The sequence below is a fragment of the Thermobia domestica genome, chromosome 1 (genome assembly GCF_964235325.1).
Source record: "Thermobia domestica chromosome 1, izTheDome1.hap1.1, whole genome shotgun sequence".
Classification (NCBI taxonomy): domain Eukaryota; kingdom Metazoa; phylum Arthropoda; class Insecta; order Zygentoma; family Lepismatidae; genus Thermobia; species Thermobia domestica.
Genome location: NC_137454.1, coordinates 208,501,107 through 208,522,520, shown reverse-complemented (window position 1 = coordinate 208,522,520; position 21,414 = coordinate 208,501,107). Strand labels below are relative to the sequence as shown.

Below are 21,414 nucleotides of genomic sequence, written 5' to 3'. Positions count from 1 at the left end.
GATTCACTGACTTCAGATCCAATCTACGTTCCAAGTAGTGCAGTGATTGGTACTTTAAATAGTAGCATAAGTGTACTTGATACGCAAGTGTCGCCCGGGAAAAAAAACATGGCAAGTGAAGGAAGAAAGAAGAGTCACGTACGTAAAACGAAAATCAGAAGAACTAGAAAACGTGTTTTCGACGGCAGTGTCCGGAAAATTACAAGATGCTTTTGGTGTGAGTGTACCGTGTTCCTCAGGAAGTTCGTCCGAGAGTTGCAATAATTGTGAAATGTGGTTTTCCAACATCACTTGTGCAATAGAGAAATCACCCTATCGTGAAAGAGTACGACTTCTCAGTATCGTGCCTGAAACCTTCAGTAAACGCATGATCGTCGAACGCATCCCATCTGCGACAAAGTATCTAATAGATAAGTCACGCAAAGTGAAAAAAGAAAAGGGTATGTGGGCAACGCCAGATTCGTACCAGAGACTGCATTGTCATATTACGTAGATGATAGTAAAGACTGTTCTAGACAAAGTTCGAATCAAAAAGATGTTGTTTCTGTATATGAAAACGGCGAAAAAGTAAAAAGAGTTAAACGTTTTATGACCCGCTCCATTAAAGAAGCCTTCAGATTGATGAATGAAGGTAATCCCGATATAAAGATATCTATTTCTAAATTTTACTCTTTACGTCCCAAGTGGGTTAAATGTCAGCCGGTGAAACAGACATGCACATGCATTTATTGTACCAATATAAATCTCATATGTACATCCCTGAGCAATCTTACTGAACGAAATATAGTAGATACAGATATGTACTCTTTGTGTCTCTGTGGCGATCCTACCGAAAAGTGTTGGTTGCAAGAATGTGAGAATTGCCCAGGACTAAATGCAATTTCGGAACAAAGTTTAGAGATACAAGATACTGATGAAATCACGTATGAACTATGGGATAGCAGAGATCTTGTGAAAGAAACTGGAAACCTAAATAGATTTTTAAAGCATGTAAAGTACTGGATTTCCAAAGTTAATAACTCATAGCTATATTGGAAAAATTCAGCGAGAAAGCATAGCGGAAATAAAAAGATCTACACTTCTTGAAACATCCTTGGTATTGCATTTCGATTTTGCCGAGAACTGGTCTGTTGTTTTGCCAGATGAAATCCAAAGTTATCATTGGCACAATTCACAGATATCTATATTTACGTTTGTAGTTTACTTCAATGGCAACACAAAAAGTTATGCGGTAGTGAGCAATGACTTGCAACATGATAGTGCTCATGCACATTGTGCAATCAAACTGATACATCAAGATGTTAATGAAATCACCGACTCATACAATGAATTGCTCATAATTTATATTTCAGATGGAGCGGCTTCTCATTTTAAAAACAGGCTCCAGCTGTATGAGCTTGAAAAACATTTCCAAGACGATTCAATCAAGAGAAGATGGATATTCTCGGCAACGGGACACGGAAAAAGTGCATGTGACGGTATAGGTGGGCTCTGCAAACATTACGCAACAACGTTTAATCTTCGAAATGACCCGGTAAGAGCTATTTCGGAACTTATCAAAGGCACAAGGCTCTTATTACTAAGTGCACGTAGTATTCAAGACTTCAGAAATCAAAAATCACAAGAGTGGGCCAATGTTAAACCTGTGATTGGTATTCAGTCTAGTCATTTTTGGCAGGTCGACAATACAGGCACATTCATGGCAAGAAGCACAAAACATGTACTTGAAAAAATACAAGTAGCTAACAGTTCCAAAAGAATATATTATACTCTGAATGACCTTCAAATTGGAGATTTTGTTGCTTACGTTTATGATAAGCAGTGGTGGGTGGGTCAAGTAGTTTCACTCTCACAGGAATTTCGCGATATTACAGTGTCTTTTATGATTCCTCATGGACCTGCAACTTCCTTTAAATGGCCAGCTGAAAACGATGAGTGTAACGTTAATTTGAAAGATGTTCTAAAACTCACTCCGCCGCCTCCTACTTGTGCCTCAGCACGCTATCACAGATTCCTTTCCAAAGAAGTGATGTTGGTACAAGACCTCTTTGCTTCAACATGACTTACAGAGAGAGAAGCCAGTATGTAATAATTAACTATGCTATTGATTAATGTTTCATGTTATTTATACATACCACAAAATTGTTTAAATCGACCACTTTTTGTAACATGTTAAATTCCATATATATATTCTAGTGTACATTTATATAAGAATATTGCATCATTGCACGTTTCGATTTACTTCTTCAAACGATGAAAATTAAAAAAGAAAAAGAACTACCACGCCAAGCGTGGTTGCATACTCGACCCCTGTGCAACACAACATTTTAAAAATTTGCGAAAAATTTAATACACAAACATCTCCATTTCTCTTTGCATGATTCACATAGGGAACAATGAAAGATTGTTCAGGCAGATTTTCAGATTTTTTAAGAATGGCCTTTTGGAGAAAATCCGTCCTAATTTCAGGCGAAAATGACGTTTTATGCTTTCACTCACGTTTTCTCACTCATGTGCCATCGTAGATGGGAAACAAAATTATCTATAGGGATCCCAGAAGGAGTATTATATTGTGTCACAATAATACGGTTCTTTTTTTAATCCTTCATACGGAAAATAAATGTCAAAATTCTTGCATTTTACTTTTTTTACTAAGTTTTCCGGTGTTTACAAAATACTCTTGTTGGACTGTAATTCGAGTTTTTTTACATCAGAACGGCAAATGTAATCTGAGCACTTCTAAATAAAAAAAGAATCATCCAATTATCACAAGTAGTTACTGAATTACGTGTCTTTCAAGATTATGCTCATTCATGTTTGTATTACAAATAGTGATTTTCGTCCGAATTTCATTAGCCCATAACTCGAAGTCAAATTTTTTTCTGGGAAAAACCTCTTTGCAGGTTTCATATCTCCAACAGGGTTACCAAATATATTTTTTAAATAAATAAATTGATAGTCACCTAGTCAATTTTGCATATACCTGCCTGAATTGAGATGGAACGGGCCTACAACAAATTATATCGAGTCAATCTTTTACTTCATTTTTCGAGTTTTTGCCAAGAATTGCCTGGTTTGGCCCCACTGTGCGACGGTTTGTTGCATGCGTTGCACTCGGGAAGCGATCGTAGTGGCTTCTTTGAACGATGTTGCACACACTCGTCATATTGGGCATTCAAGGATTTCTCAGTGATGATCTTCTTGTCCATTAAAAAGGTTTGGTGTGTATCATCTCTGCACCGTAGGAGAAGTGGTGTGTTATTGTGATCCTGTCCGCCGTAGCTGTGAATTGAGGAAATTCCGTGTGCGGCGTTTGTAGGCCTGAAGCCTTAGATGCTTACATAGTATCCGAGATATGCTCTGTAGATGGATTCTCATTTCTTTCGCCTCGGCACTTCGCTCCCACACCGAGTTTCGTTGCAGTTGGTGCACACATTTTTGATTGTTTTGAATACCTTACAGAACGTGGATGATCCATGACAGTGGAAGTCTACTAGCGTCTTTTTATGGTCCAGTAGATAAACACGTGGCTAATCCTGAGTGGCTGCAGGAGATTGAAAATCTCCCTGATAATGGACCATTCCGATACAGTGAATGTTCAGCTGAATTGGAACTCAAACATAACGGAACACTTTACGGTAGTAATATTGCAAGTAGTTGACATTGTTATTGTTACATATGTACGTATATACTCTTGTTTTGTAATTTCTTGATATGTCAAGAGTATATATATATATATATATATATATACACGGCGTGTTACCTACAAACTGAAAGAGATGATTCTTTACATCAGAATAAGAAAGTTCATATGGACCTGTGGGAAAAGTACATAGTTTCGGAGCTATAGGCGTCTAGAAGTTTGGGAAACACAAATTGTAAGTGACTTGTCTGAAATTTTGATATTTGGTTGTTTATCAGTAACAACCTCACTTTTCCACATTCTTGAAATAATAACGAAGACAGAAATTATACGAAAAATTTCTCTTCCTGATTGTTTACTACGTAGAAAAATCTAGTTAATGGAATAGTGTACGACTTTCATTCTGAAAGAGGTCTTCAATTCCATTATGATAGTATTGCCTTAGATGGACAACTAAGCAAAGATGAAGACCATCTCAGAGACTTTTACTTTACTAAGTAGTATTTTGTGTTCTCAAAATATATATATTATTCCTTCATTTCTGAACTATTCATATTTTGAAAAATAAAAAGGAGAGGCTGATAAACATCTAAGAATCGAATATACGAGTCACACAAGTTGCTACAATGTCGCTAGTGTTTGATTATTTTATGAAAATAAGCTAGATAGAACTACGCTTATGTTGCAAGTAGATGTCGCCAGCTTTTATGACTCCATATACATTTAATACACTTCGTATATTATTCACTCGATGTCGACCCTTAGCTACCTCGTGATTATATGGTTAGCTTACGACCGCGTTCGATTCCTGCTAAGCTCATGGGGTTCGGATTCCACACTTGAGCTGTAGTCTCACGCGTTGCATAGAATCGAAAAGCAGTTGAAGAGCTACGTGTATTTTAATTTAAAAGTACCGAATGCCAGCCAAGAAAGCAAGAATGTTGACCTCAACTTTGAATTGCTCCTGAGTGGCGTAACCCATTTGGAGCGGCTTCCTATTTTAGGACGCTTAATATTTTGTTATAACAGAAAAATAAGGTTGGTGATTTTGCTAATTACAGGGAGCAGTTGGAGACCTGTCCTAATGTACTGTAATTTTCTTCATATTTTTACTTTCCCTTTGTAAACGACGGATGTTTAAACTTGCGTGTGTAAGTTACTTTTGGATATGGTGTTGGAAACGTAATTATTTTAAATACAAACAATTGCATTTGGTTTTTATGTATTAGACAACAGTAGGTATGGGGCAATCAGAATATAGAAAAGTTGTGTTTGTTTTGTAATAATTTTCAGTGCTATAGATGTTGAAACATTACTGTCATTTAAATAGGACGCTAGTCCAAAGTAGTACCACCAAGTAATAGAAGCAGATATAGATATATAGATATATATAGATAGATAGACCGACGTTGTTTATTTTTCCGCCTTCTTACACTTTCATTCATTATTAAACATTTAAAACCAGCTATTGATTCTGTTCTCAATTGAACGCAGTTTACAATATCTTAAACTTTTAGTATAGTTACAGTTTCCATATAGTAAAGACTTATATCAATCCCTCATAAAGACTGTCGATACAAGAAATTGCTGATATTGAAGATCCCAGTTTCCTTGTTGTTGATAATGTAAAAGTTGTTCCTCCTGATCAACTTACTGATAAAGAGGAGGAGGATGATGAAATTGGAGAAGCAAAAGTAACTGACGTACCCGGAGAATTATTACTAAAACTCAGTACAGAAACAGACGACCTAGTACGTTGAAAAGCTTAATAAGGACGACTCTAACGAAGTAACTCCTAGCACAAGCTCGTCAGGTATACCTGCAACACCTATGGTTAAAGAAATAAGTGGTAGGAAAACAAAATTGCTGAATAATAGTATTCCACTTTGGAGAAAAGTGGACGCATCATATACAAATCTTCTCCAAATTGGTGTACAAGTTGAAAAAAAAGTTGAGGGAACAGAAGCAGAATGTTTATTTTCAGCAGTGACATAGTAGAATATATAGTGAAAGAAAGAGTTCGGTATGGTGTGAGATAAAGAATAATCTTCATTTTCAGTTCTGTGATGATAAACTAGAGGTAATAATAGTACCACAAACTTCTACGTGATACTCAATATTGGAATGAGGAGAAAGACTTGTGTTAACGGTGAAAAATGCTGTGCCACGAAATCAGTATTTGAAAATGAAACGTTTATTTCATTTCAGTGACGATAACTTCCCAAGCTAACAAAAGGATTGTAGAGGTTTCAAAGTTCGGCCTCTTATTACAAAAGTAAACGTTTCGTTTTTACAGTGGAGCATTTTCAATAGTGTTTTGAGTGTTGACGAAATGATAATGCAATAATTTGGTCATAATAGTCTAAAACAATTTATCAAAAGAAAACTAATACGGTCTGGCTATAAAGTGTGGACATTACGTGATTCTCATGGTGGTTACGAGGGCCACTATTTATATTTTGAGCCAAACAATGAAAAAACAGTAATTTGTCGTTGAAAATTGATTTATTATTTTTCGAAATATTCTTATGATCAATACACTTTTGCATTCATTCGAACCATTTGTCAAAGCATTTTTTCCAATCTTCTTGATACACCTTGTAACCTACCCAAGTTTCATAATAAAAATAATTTATTGTAATAAAAAAATGTGAAATGAAACTCCGACGTACTGCAAAGCTGGTTAATTCTCTGAGTTGGAAGCACTGTGTACAAGTAACCTTGAGAGTTGGTAGCGCTAGCTTCGTGTCGTTCGGGATGACGTCACGTTGCGGCCGAGGCGTTCGCTCTAAGCAAAAACCTGGTCACAGTGCTGCAAAAGGAGGTGAGTGATGTTGGTTGTTTAAAATGTTAAGGAAAGAAAGGGTCTTTAAAACTTTTCCGTAAAGTTAATCTTTATTTATTAGATTCTTTAAATATTATAACAGATCCTGACTATTAAGTTTATTCAGGTTTTGACAGTATTATTATTTATTTATGAAAGTATAATTTTCTAAAAACAGAAAAGAAAAGTAACATAAAGTTAATCGTACCGTAACTCAAGCGATTTATGCGGGCATACTTGAGCCTCATAGTTAAGCATGTTGATTCTTGTTTTCATGGCAGAGTTAAATTAAAAGTTGCTAGTCAAGAATTATATATACTGCTGTTACGGAAAATTCTCAGGCAAGTGGAGACTTAAAAAAAAAAAAAAAAATAATAATAATAATAATAATAATAATAATAATAATAATAATAATAATTTTCCTGGAATTTCTAGTTTTAAAAAAAGGGAAACTGATATATTGCAGTTAAAATATCGTTAGCAATTCATGTGTGTTGACCCATTAAATGTTTTATTTCTTTCCTCTCACATTTTCGATGCTTCGAGAAGCCACTTGGCAGTAGCTTTGAGTTCCATACATTTTGAGAAAATTATTGTAAAGGTTCCTATTTTCTACATTGAATTTATTATTAAATTTAATACTAACTTTCAAAAGCATTTGTTACTTGAAAAACAAAATTTTTTAAAGAAAATAATTTGAAGTTGTTGCTAACGGGGATTTCTATTTATTCTATTGTTACTTGTTAAATGGTTAAATATTTTCTATATTTATATATACCGCTTTTGGATTTTGTTATAATAAAAATTTTTCACTTGTTAGAAAAATCTTTACCTTTACAAGTAGTCGTAGAAATTCTCCTGGTATTCTTACTATATATATATAAATATATAAGGCTTGTCCAGTATTGAACCCATCACTCCACGTCGTCATTATTCTCAGCCGTGGGGGAATGGAATTCTCCTTCTCTCTCTCCTTTTATATTCTAAAGGGGGAAGTGAGGTGACGTCCGTTCTCACAGGACTGTGGGTAGTGGGAGCAATTTAAAAGTTATATAGTGTCGCTCACTCGTTACAACCTCCATAATATGGTTTTTGAACGCATCAACGGCTTCTTCCGCCGACGAAATTCGATGTCCACGCAATTTATACTTGACATTCGGGAACAAGAAGTCATTGGGTGCCAAATTAGGACTGTACGGCGGATGACCCAGCAATTCGATTTTTTGAATGTTCAAATAGTCGGTTGTTAGACGAGATGTGTGAGAGCTCGCATTGTCCTGATGAAGAATGATCCGATGGCGGTTGTTTGTTTTACGTATTTGACCGAAGGCCTCCGGCAAACAAGTTGTTGTGTACCATTCAGAGTTGACCGTTCTACGCTCCTCTAAAGGTGCAGTTGCCACATGACCAATTTTCCCGAAAACAGACGACCATTTGTTTCGATGTGCTTTGAGCGCTAACAACTTTTGTTGGATTTAGTTCATCTTGAAACACCTATACAGTCGACTGCTGTTTACGTTCCGGCTCATATGAATATATCCATGATTTATCACTTGTTACAATCTTATATACGTCTTTTGAAGCACCGCCATTGTATTTATTAAGCATTTGTGTGCACCAATCGACGCTAGCTTCTTTTCGAGTTTGTCAAATTATGTGGGACAACGAGAACAAACCTTTCTCACAGCTAAATGACCATGTAATATTTTATATATGCTGGTGGAACTAATGCCTAAGGTTGCCTCAGTCTCACAGTATGTCTCATGACGATCTTGCAGTATTAGGTTTTGCACAGCATCAGTGTTTTCTTGAATAAAATAGTTTTACCAGCGTTTCAGTGGCAAAGGATGGGGCTTCATCGTCAAATGTGGAAGTAAGTTGATCGATGCACTCTTGTCTTGATAATCCACGTCGAAAATCGTAATAAATCATCGCACAAAAATTTTCACGAGTTCATTCCATTTTTCTGTTGTCACGCAATCTTCAAGTCAACGTAAACAACACAAATAAAGCTATTGACAAAACATTTGAAGTACGTTATTATCAACAATGTCAAACGTTTCTATGCAAACAAAAAATAGCGCCTAATTACAATCAGTATTGCCAAGGCTCAAAATATAAATAGTGGCCCTCGTATAAATTTGATCTCTACTATGGAAAGGATATGAAGATAAAGGAGAGTGCTAGTGACAATATACATAATGATAGAGAAAATGTTCCTTTAGGTTCCACAGTGTCGTAGATGATCCAAAAAGTCATGTTACATATTTTGACAGTTTCTTCACAAGTAGAGATCTTCTATTCATGTTCCTGAATTGGGATTAAGGCAACCGGTACTCCGTAGAACTTTCGTGTGTCTTAGTGTCCATTGACTGATTCCAAAGAGTTGAGTAAATATGTACGGGGTTCATATAACTACAGATTGAAGAAGCTTGGGGAAGTTCTCATTGCGAAATGGAATGACAGTCGATGTGTTGTAATTGGTACAAATTTTGACAGCATACATCTTATTTCGCGAGTGAAGAGGTGAAGCAGAAAACATCATGAACATAGAATTCTGCAGCCACACGTTATAGCATCCTACAATAATCATGGGAGGTGTCGATCACCACGATTGGCTAGTTGCAAAAATGTAGAATTGGTATAAGGAGCAAAAAGTGGTGTTGAGTAATACTTGCACGAATTATTGACAATGATCGTGGATTGTTTAGGAAATAAACCCAGTTCAATATGGACCTTGTGACTTTGGGCGCAATATTGCTGTCATATATCTCAAACTTGGTGGCCTGAAAGGACTGCCGCACTCATCCTCTTCAAAGGTATTCAGTGATGTACGCCATGATGGAATGGGTCACTTCATGATGAAAAGGAAGAAGCAAAGAAGACACCAAGGTGATCAATGTGCTTCAAAGCCGTTATCGTACTGCGAAAAATGTAATATCACATTGTGTTCAAAGTGTATCGTGAAATACCATGAAGGCAAAGAAAAATAAAACTTGACTCAGTCAAAATCTGTGGTAAATCGGAATTATAAAATAGCAATTATCTATACCTCAAACGTAACTGTTGAGTGTTCCAAATATTTGTATGTTCTGTTTAGTTATATGTCATATATCGTATAATTTTCATAAGTATACATTGATATTACTAATATATGTATATAAATGTAAATCAGGAAGATCTGTGCTTCGATAAACCGACCGTGATCACTCACTGCAATCTAGTCTTATACTAATGCTTTGAACCACCTAGCAGTCCAAAGAGTTCAATTGTTTCACTAAAATGATAGAATGCAATTAATTAGAACGCAAGCTGTCTAGTTTATCAGAAAGGAGCATCGTCCTATTTATTGGACAGGGCGTAAGTCACATCTGATGCACAAGAACAATCAAAATGTTATATTTTCGTGATATTTACGTAATAATAAACCAAGTTAATTTCTTGACGTGAAAGCAATGAGAAATAATAATAATTTCGCTCCAGACGAGTTGAGTTCTTTGGTGTACCAATTCAGGGAGTTCATCTTGCTCATGCAGAATTCTGTTTTTGAAGCCATTACAATAATGCTGATCATTGGAATGGTGGGAGTTGAATTGGTTACCCACACGTTGGAGACGAGACGAGATTACAACAGTAAACGAAGGTTCATGCTGATTTCATTCTTGTAATTTTTTTTTAATTACATATATAAAGTCTCTATTTCCTTCCTGATAGCTTAATTATTTTTATTCTTACTCTCTTGTAGTTTCCATATTGTGATGGCAGCCATAATGCATTCAACCAAGAATCAGGAGATAACGTTGGTCCTCTTTTGGTAAAGAAGAGTCAGGAATCGCAATGAGTAAAATTGTAGGTTAACATAGAAAGTATAAATTGTTAGTTGTACAGGGTTCCCAGGTTTGATTGTAGTCATATTTTCAAGAAACCATTCATACGTCTAATTCTGGTAGTTCGTGGGAAGTAGCGTGATCATGACTTACATGCAAGTATTTTTTTATAGTATCCAATCGTGGTTCTCTTGCCAGACTATCATGAACAGAAAAATTTTATTGTTTTTTTGAAACGATACTATTGTATTGTTCTATATGATAAATTTACAGTAAAGATTTGGAAGTGAACGTGTGAAAGCATAATAAATGTCCATAAAAATGCATAATTGTGATACCTAAAAGAAATGTAACTGTTAGATGAATTAATGTCATGCTTTATTAATGTATTTTTCTTTTTGTTCTGTATGAAATATATTGTATATACAAAATATTGTGTTCATATACTTGTTACACTGTACAGCGAAATAATAATATTGTTGAGTAACATCTGTCTAGTTCTTCTAATGTCTTTAAAATGTCCTTTTCTTCATTACTATTAATTTTAAACAGCACTGTCTAATCATTTCTTCAATCAGTCTATTCACCCGTACTTGATTATAATGATACTCATAACTGAAAGAGAGGAAAAAACATAAATTAATGGTTGCAAAATTACAACAATAATAAAATATTTATGAAAAAAATTACTACGAACAACTCAGATTTTACGATCATCAATAAATTTGGTTTTAAAGAATGGTATACTAGGTTACATACTCAATAATAATAATATACAGAACATTTAATTAGATGTACTCGCAATGTTATTTTCAAAGCTATCCTTATACTTCCTGCTACTTTTTTTTTAATTGGACAAATGTACGAAGAGATCTTAAAGTTGCAGCCCTGTTTCCAAAATGTTGTAAAGGTTATATTTTACTTAGAAAGATATGCATGTGCGTACGACGGGGTATCGGAAAATCTTAACTATCTTAGACAAGTTATTGAATGATTTTAATGTATTTTGGCCTGTGTAGATTTATCAGACCATATAACTTGATGAAATTTATTCTCGTATGCCATTTAGTTTTCTTACAGAGGTGCTAGTTGTTAGTGAAATGCAAAACCTCGTATGATGATTTAAGATTTTACATTTGAAAGTTTATAGCGCCCGGCAAATCCAGTGATGAAGTGTGTATGGTTGTGATCACATCTTATGACACTGTTGTAAGAGGAATTTCCACAGATTACATGTCCCTTACAGATGAGCCAAGACCTGAATGTCCATCAATCACCGACGACGTCGTCACAGTGAGGGAAATATAAGAGCTGATCTTGGAAGACCAACGGGTAACACTCAAAACACCATCCAGCAAAGTAGATTCAGCTATGGTAGTGTGTGAAAAATAATCCATGAAGAGTACTTTGACTGACACAGGCATTGTTTGCAGCCTGAGTTAGTATATTAATTAATGCCCTCATGTTGGGTCACCGACAGATCTTACACGATGCGAATTTTATTCATTCTTGGAAAAAAAAAAAAAAACTGCATAAAAGGAGAGTGATTTAATAGTTGAGTGCTAATTTCTGATATGCCATTCGTCGTCAGTTCGATAGTTATGCGTTCAGGGAGTACCAAAAGGAAATTTACCTGTGGAAAATCATTTCCCCAAGTAAAAGTAATCTAAATTCTCTTCCAAATTCAACAGTAGGATGCACAAACGTAAGATAATCATGTCCATGAGTTTTATGAGAATTCTCCATTGCTATTATCGAACTACTTTAAACAGCTATATTATTTCACCATAAAATCTTCGCGCTTACCATCATTTTCTTTAGCCAAGGGAACATAATCGTATATTGTTTATACTAGTCCAGGTAAACATTTACAGATCGACTGAAGTGTTTTGAACACACAAGTTAACATTTAGTACCCGGCCTTTTGTAGCGTTTGCAAAGCGATTTTATTACTCTTGCGTACGCTTGGAATACGCTTACCATGTATTTAAATATGGATGGCTAATCACAAATGCGGAGAAAACGTCAGCTCGAGTGTATTTGGTGCGTTTCGGTACAATAGACTACCTGCTGTTTAAAAGATGTCAAAAGGAAGGAAACAAGGGAAGACGTGTTGCCAGGCAAGGGGATTTTAGCAAGAAACAGCTGCTTTGAAGATGCTTTGTGCAGAGTACTGGAACTCTGCTATTATGGCAAAAAAAAAGAAAAGACCTGGAAACCCTGACTGGCTCACAGTATGATTTCCTCTGGCAAAAGTGAAGTTACCAAATAGCCACAGACTTAAACTAAAAGATATAAAAATGTGATAGTAAAGTAATAACATCAAATTAGTTCCAATTGGCGGATTACTGAATGAAATTTCTAGTTTCACACCCTAGTTTATGCTCTGTAGGCTGAGAAAGCCGAATGGTTAAGAAAAGGGAATAATTAAAAGAATTGGCGGGATGGTCATGTGTGAAGAAACGCCATAACCGCTAGGAAATACACGAACATGATGTTCTACCACAAACTCAATATCCTGGGTTCGAATCAGGGACCCCTCACACCAGAGGTGAGCACTCCACCATTGATCCACTCTCCTGATTATGAACCTTTGTGATACGATATGAACCTAGATTTGAAAATCCACACCTAAGTCAGAAGAAAAATTTTCGAGCACATCTCTTGTTTATGATACTCTTTCGGCAACATAACCATTTGTCTCTCTCTATTCGCTACGGCTTTCTTCAGCTTTACACCAGCGCGACGACCACGAAAACATTCCTTGTAGAAATATAGTAAAAAAGTGAAGCGCTATATAATACGATTCTAATGGCATTAAGATAAGAGTTGTAGCCATGGTGTGGGGTGACCAATTGCTAATATGTAAGTAAATAGTAGAAACAAGGAACGGATGAGAACGGATTATTTTAAAGGCATTAATGCCCGGTTGCACCAACCGAAGATTAAGATCGGATAAGATAATCCATTGATTATTTTTATCTTTGGATAAGAATCTTACATCGTTGCACCAACAGTTTGTGAGAAAGGATTAACTTATCCACGAGTAATCGGAAGCTGTGTAAGACTATGACGTTTATGACATGACATCATGCGATATCATGCATTTGATTGGCTAAAACAGTGCAGTAACAACTGAAAACTGATTCGCGTAGCATGTGGTAACTTTTGTGCTAGATATGGTATAGCTAAACTCCATTGAACTACACAGTAAATTTCTCCTAAAGAGGGTAATAATTGACCAGGAAAAAATGTCTTCTCACGAAAGATGGTAATAATATCCCGGGCCAATTGTACTCTATAGCTAAACTCGCTTGAACTACACAGTTAAAAGCGGGTGAAGTTGACTGCTCGGGAAGTCAAATATGTTTTAATGCTTTTGGACAAACATATCCTTTAACAAATAATAATAATAATAAAGTCATATCAAATACTAAAAAGAAGCTGTTTCTGATATATATATATGTATATACGAGCGCTTTTTTTTTGGATAAGCGGAATGGCGTGGACGATGAGCCGGCGAGAGCTCATGTAGTTCGGATCTTACATTAAGCTCTAGGCCCGCATTTTATATAGCCTCGCTGCTGAAAGGGATGCTAAACTCCAAACCAAATCAAATATAGATATCTAGGGTACAAATATTAAATTTAAAAAAAAAATAGAAGAATAGCTTTGTTATCCGGCTGTTAAGAGACATTTTCAAGTAAGGGTGGGTAGTCCTTTTTTCTTAAATAATTTTTTACTACAAACTACGCTAAGCTTCACACAAATACCGTCTTGTTTAAAATCCAACGTTCGGTATTTGCACTGAAGTATAGGATAGGACAGGGAGAAGTAGAGAATATTAGGGTAGAATACGGTAGCGTAGGGTAAGTTAGATTACATTAGCTCAATGCTTTGCCAATTTTTTCAAACGTAGGATAGGGTAGAGTAGGTTAGATTACGTTAGCTCAATGTTTAACCACTATTTTAAAATGTAGGCAGAAAAATGAAATGAAATCTTTAGGTTTAACGTCCCACGTTTATGCCATTTAGGCTAAGGAAGACAAGTGAATGATAGAATTGGTGGAATGAGAATTGGAGGAAACAGGAGTACCCTGAGAAAACCCACGGACACGATCTTGTCCAAAATAAATTTACTTGGCCTGCAATCGAACAAGGTACCCCACGCACCAGAGGTAAGCGCTCCAAATGTAGGGTAGAGTAAGTTAGGTTACGTTACGTTAGGTTACCTTACAATCAATATTTAGTCCATTATTTTGAAGCCTAGGGCAGAGTAGGAAAGGTTAATTTAGGTTAACTCATCATATTGCCGTGTCTCATCATCACACTGTATTTAATAGTTATATGAGTATGAGTGGGGGAATAATGGGGACAACAACAATGAGGTTATATGTCCCCGTCTCGCCCCCCACGACTCTGTTCGGACCACCTTTTTAAAATCCAAATTTTGATATATATTTACATCTACATCGCCCGTTGGTTATACTTCATTCCAGAAAGTAGCACTGGTGTACGTAAATATGGTCATCTTTATAAAGTAAGGTTTATTTTAGTAGTTGACTGTCTGGTTTGCATAATGTTACCAATTGGCGATGCAGTGCAGATTTACGTATGGATCCAGCACAAATTTCTTGCATATATATACTTCTTTTTGTATCTTAAATAATCATTCTTGGGTGAGAACTTGCATTCCCTTGTACAGATTCATTTTAGGGGACTTCAGTATATGTATACGATAAGAACTATTGCGCAGACACTAACCAACTCTTGCTAGATGGTCACTAAAAGCATGAATGCTATCTAAGCAAGTTACAATAGGAGCGCAGAGGAGTGACCCGATCGGTAGCGAAGGTGAGTATAGATATAAACGAGGATAGTGCAAACACTATATATGGCATCAAATTACCTTACATGTTGAATAATGTATTTGTTCGTTACTAACAACGTTATAGGTAATATCCCGATTTTTTTATTGCTTGTATATTTGTGTTCCAAATTAAGGGTTAAGTGCTGTATCGCCGGAACAGTTTTAGGAAATTTACTGGGTAAATTGGTTAATTTATTTTGATTTCTGATGAAGAATTATTAAAAGTCATGTGATGGGAAAAGTTGAAGTTAAGGAAGTGTCTGTTGTTGGTTGTTTTCGATGTAAGCGGCATTACATATGTAGGCGGAAGGGACTATTTGGCGGATAGGTACACTTGCTATGATTTAGTGGCAGATAAGGCAGTGTGGAAATGGCGCGTATGTGTCAAAGTTCAGACACTCGTATTTGAGTTTTATCGAATTATATCCTAACTAAATATAAGTTAACCAACCTAACCTGCTAGGTGGCCACTACGACAATCAGTTTCTGCAAACAGTGAAGATAGTTATTAGTATGAACCCATGACAAGTGCTATTGAAACTCGTATTATTACCAAAATTCACATATTTTCACTACCCTCGCTTGAGCACGTACACGCCGCTCCTTTCGAATACACTTCTGCGATATCGTATGGGTCTACTAGCTTCGCCCTGCCCCGACTGGATAGGTAGCATTTGTGCTTTATAGTGGCCACCTAGCACAAGTTGTTTTATGTTTTTTGCACTGTAGTTTTTATGCCATACCTATATCCGGACTCCATATTTATACGAATATATTAATTTTTTATTCCAAGCTGTATAAGTTTATACGTATCTGTTTTCAAGATAATTGACTTGTAACTCAACCTAACCAAACCTAATGCTTAAGTTTAGAGTTGATCCTCCAGTTTCATACCTAAAAAAAAAAAAAGGTAAAAACATCAAAACGTGCAGTTTTACTATCCGGATCCATAGTATAAGCAGTAGGAGTAGGAACGGGTTACAGGGTTCTGTTCTTGACATAAAATGGGCACGCTGCTGAATCATCGAACGTTCCGCGTGTTGCAAATAGTACCCACTTCCACATATCTTTTCTCGTATTAAACATAACTTTACTGCCAAAGTTACATACCTAAACAGCGCATAAAAACTCCAAATCATCATTTCTTACCGCATTTCTCCTGTAAATTTTCCTAATTTTTATATAAAAAAACGGAGGGGTAACTCTAAACTTAACACTAACCTAATATAATGTTATCTAATCTAATCTAACAAAATGTATTTTTTTGTTTCGATTTTCATGTAGTCCGGCGATACAGCACAAATGCTCAAATTAACATAACACATTACTAACGTAAATTTGACAATTATGTGAACCTCTTAAGCTCAGACATTTGTCGTTGCGCAGAATGAATTAGCACATTGTCTTCAGATACTTTACTTCATACACTATGATTAATAGCTACCTTACAGGAAAGTCCACGGGGAAGGTTCTAGATTATTGGTCCCCCATGTAGGTTAGTAGGTGGGTTGATTTCTTTCTGTACTAAAGTTTATACATTTAATTTATACAGTACTGCCGAGCGTTAGCGAGTGAAGGCGGGTTAGAGCTCCGCACGGCAAGTTGATTTCTGTCTTTATTACTGATCAATGGGTAGGGGAACCAGTAATCTAGAACCTTGCCAAGTCCGCGAATAACTGGTTCGACTTTCATTAATATGTTTTTACGTAGCTAATTATTTGGGATTTTTTCAGGTAAGAAGAAAACATATTTCGATTAGTAACAGATTAGTCTGTTAAAATATTATTACAAATTTGTTCTGTAAATTTTACAAATCTATGGATCCGTGCAGTAAATGTGCACCGGAAATTCTAATGAAAATTTGCTTACATTTTTTTAAAAATATATACACATCAAGTATAGGGGCACGATTATTGGTAGAAGCACGATGCCAGCAATCAATAATTTTTATTGTAAAATTTGCAGAACATGCTAGGAGATTTAATGTAAGGATGGGAGCAATTCTAGTTTATGACATACAAAGTTAATGTTCTAATTTTCTGCTTCGGTTTATTACTTTTCTTTTCACACTTACACCCTCCATTCCAAAAGAAACCGAACGTTAAAAAAAAAAAAAAAAAAAAAAAGCAATGTACATTTTGGAACAAATCATTTTTATTAATCAATGTATTCCCTTTCTGCATCGATACACATATTTGCACGCTCCAACAAGTTGTCAAACGACTTCTCCATGTCCTTTATTGGAATGGTCTTTAGGACGGCGGTCGTCGCCTTCTCAATGGCATCAATCGATGCGTGCCACTTTCCTTTCATCGCCAAATGCAGTTTCGGGACAAGATAGAAATCGCACGGAGCGAGATCTGGTGAATAGGGCGGATGATGCAACCGAATAATGTGATTTTTGACCAAAAATTCAGTTACAATTCGCGAACGATGTGATGGTGCATTATCGTCCAAAAGAGTCCAACCGCGATATTCGGGCCGAATACAACGAATTCTTGCCAGCAAACGCTTCATGATGCCCAAGTAAAACTCTCCAGTGACTGTCTGGCCGGGCTGAACAAATTCTTTGTGGATAATTCCTTTTGAATCGTAAAAACAAAATCAGCATCACCTTAACTTTTGACTTCACCAAGCGACTTTTTTTGGGTGTTCCTTCATCCGGCGCTCTCCATTCAGCACTTTGCCGCTTTGTTTCGGGCTCATATTCAAAACACCACGCCTCGTCACCAGTTACAATCGATTTCAAGAAGTTTCGATCCTGCCGAGCACTTTTAACGATGTCTTTGCAATGCGCAATTCGATCAACTTTTTGGTCTTCGGTGAGTTTGTGTGGTACAAACCGCGAATTAACCTTCATAAGGCCCAAAACTTCGGTCAAAATGCGGTATGCGGTTGTTTGAGGAATGCCTAATTCCATTTCAATAACTTTCACCGACGATTTTTTGTTATGTTTGATGAATTCACGCACTTTTTCGATGTTTTCTTCCGATAATCCGGTTCTGGAACGGCCTGATCTTTCATCATCATCCAGCGTCTCTCTACCCGATTTGAATCGCCTGAACCACTCGTAAACTTGCGTACGGGATAGATACTCATTACCATATGCATTTTGTAGCATTTGGTGCGTTTCACTAAAAGTTTTACCCAGTTTAACACAAAACTCAATTGCAGCTCGTTGTTTGAAACTCATTTTCCGACCGATGTACACAACACACTGACAGTTGAAACGCAATAACTTTGTTGCCGTGCATCCAAATGTCATGACACTTATACCAGTTGTCAATGAGGGACTACGCCATCTACTGGTAAAATATTACAACAGATGGCACTAGTGGTACTACTTGTTTTCAAAAGTTCGGTTTCTTTCGGAATGGAGGGTGTATTTCTGCAGTATTTAATATACAAAGGCATATTGAACCCAAATAAACCAAAATTGTAAAGATTTAAAATGCCAATACACCTGTTAAATGAACGAATGTTGCAGTGTATACCATAAAATATAATTGACCCCAAGAAAGTGTCTTGCAGCTAGGTCGAATCTTATAAATATAATTACTTTAAATGTGAGGTAAATTTAACCTACTATGTCCAACTCTACTAGCCACTAAAAACTACACTTCTTCAAGTCACAAACTATAATAAATAAGTCAATGAATATAATGAATTAGTGCAAGTATGCTACTTTAATCGGTCCATTGTAGTAATGACAGATATTTATTGATACAAATATCACTTTCTTGCTTTAGAAACAATTGAAATAAGCACAGTAACACCATTTATATCCACATAACCACATAAACAGCCAAATTATTGATATAATCTTCTGCAAGCAATCCTGCAACAAAACAGAGTACTTCGACAGGAGAAAACGATTACAAAATGCATCATCGTTGAAGTACTCAAAAGGATTTTCCCTGTCTCATTACTCTTCTAGGTCGGATAGCATATTCTATCTGTTCGAGCACTTCAGATTCATCTAAAATATTCAAATCTTTTGTAAGCATATTCACTCGACTCACAGCTGCTCACGACGTTATCGAGGATTAAACTCCCGTTTTCGATGGCTAATCTTAATTCGACGATTTGGCAATATAATCTTCAGGTCAGTGTTGGTGCAACACATTATCCTCACTTCGATGATTAACTTTAGTTTAATCCCTATCCACGAATTAATTCTCAGTTGGTGCAACCGGGCATAAGTGTTTTTGTATTTTGGTGCACAAAGTGCTTATTTATAACCATAGTATACGTTTCTAAATTGATGTCAAAATATTGGAAAGTAACTTGTGGACAGACTCAGATTCTAAGCTTCACCTAAACAACTTCAGTTGACACATCTTTTAAAGCTGACATGGATTATCTTAAGTAATGCAGATACTGTTGGTGGATGGAGAAGTTGCAGGTAGTGTATGATGATAAAACTAGTTAATATTAAGTGAATACAGCTTAATTGTGTGTTTTTTGTCGAGCCTTATAGCTCGCACCTTGTAATTGGGAAGTATTACCTAACCAGGATAACAGTGCAGATTTTGGCTGAGGACACTAGTATTTTTACTGCAGTTACTGGAGGACAGGGGAGCAGAGAGTCTCACTGCTGCATTGTATGCAGCGGTTTTTCAATGTTGCAGTTTACATGTTATAAGTGGCCTGATCTGTTTACGCTTAATAGAGAATGTCATAAATTATATAGGTGTTATTGAGTATTCCTGCAGTAATGAACACGTATTGTGGGTAGCAATATATGCATGGAATACCAGCGCAAGAAAAATACAGCACAGTCGACAATTCAGTGAGCTTCTACTTTGCATAAAGTACATTGTATAAAAATTTATTCTTTATTCGATTTAATTAGGAAACAGGAGCAATATGTAAAAGGCAGGAGTGAGGATATCAATGACTAATACAGTAATTTTCGGTTGCTAGTTTACAGCAGAGCTTTCCAACTCGGGTGTCGTCTTATAGCATCGAAGTTGTCGCGAGATTTTTTTTTTTTTTTTTTTTTCATTTTGTCTAAAATTCAGAATTTTAAATAAGTTGTGATGAAACAATACTAAATGTCCTTATTCATTTCGTTTGTTTAATTAGCTTCGTGATCGGCTTATTGATTTGTGCAATTTTGTGTAAGTAACATTGGATGATATCATTAGAGGTTTCTGTTCTTAATGTTATAAAAACACTAAAATCAGACTGTTTAACGATGAATGTTTAAAGAGAGTGACGTACTGTAGCGACAAAGGGCGTCTGTCGTATACCAGACTCTATTGTGTGAACAAAACCTAGTGAATGGGTATCATACATACGGGCAGTCACCGGATCCGAACCCCCTCAAAATTTCGTAACATTTGAAGTAACATACTTGTGTTTTATCTGTGCACGAGCTATCCATTAGCCAATCTTTCGACTTTTGATCTCCGTAACAAAAATTACTCTGTGGCAAGGCGGGATTTCTAAATAGGCTGAGTAGGCTGCAGCCTAGAGCGGCGATTTTTTTTAACGACAAATTCCATAAAACAAAACTGTCTACTTGTCTATATCTCCTTAAGATTGCAAAGTCTTTGTAAACTAATATTATTTTGAGCAGCAAAAATAATAAATTGTTGGTATATTTCTTTAACTGTGTATCAAAATATTAGTAAACACAAGAAGTGGATATTCGATAGCACGCCATACGTTTTGATTTCGGAGTTTCAGGCCTCGGATAAAATAAGGAACAAGTGGAGGGGAAAAAAAACTAACATCAAGAATGTAACTAAAGTTGCAACTACAGTTCCTAGCTGGCAATGCCGCCGCGCTAGCGAAATCTGTCAGTGTTGAAGACGTGAATTTTTTGTTTCCGTTTTTAAGTAGCACTTCGTATGTATTATAAAACCGAACGGTGAATACAATATTAGTAAAATGATGTTGCGTTTATTGAAGTTGCAAATTGGGACTGGGGCAATCCAAATGAAATCGACCAATTTCCAGGTCAAAGGTTGCTGACAAAATTTATTTATTTTTCAATTTTTTACTTAAGATTGTACCACATTCAGGAGGTTGAAAACGTGTATTCATTTATTTTTCAGCTGCGCAGGTTTGTTTGTGGCGGCCATTTTGTATAGGCACCTGAGCATATTTTGCACTTTTCAGAGGATTCCGTTAAACGCTGTAACTTTTTTAGGTTTTAAAGATAATGAGTTCAAACCAAAACCATATGAAAGGTAATGGAATGGACAACATTCTGTGTTCTGTGCACATTGAAACGTACTTT

General features: G+C 36.1%; 2 protein-coding genes across 2 annotated transcripts in view; one reads left to right on the top strand and one right to left on the bottom strand.

The window, feature by feature from the left end:
- Positions 1-10,783, top strand: part of Cisd2 (CDGSH iron sulfur domain 2) — a 36,801-nt gene extending 26,018 nt beyond the window's left edge. The window contains exon 4 of the mRNA XM_081769287.1: positions 10,213-10,783. Within this exon, the coding sequence (XP_081625413.1) occupies positions 10,213-10,308 (96 nt within the window). The 3' untranslated portion in view covers positions 10,309-10,783. The remainder of the gene's footprint in view (positions 1-10,212) is intronic.
- The window catches only part of LOC145693352 (uncharacterized), a 62,206-nt gene continuing 51,333 nt past the window's right edge, over positions 10,542-21,414 (bottom strand). Inside the window, exon 4 of the mRNA XM_081769276.1 lies at positions 10,542-10,909. Within this exon, the coding sequence (XP_081625402.1) occupies positions 10,904-10,909 (6 nt within the window). The 3' untranslated portion in view covers positions 10,542-10,903. The remainder of the gene's footprint in view (positions 10,910-21,414) is intronic.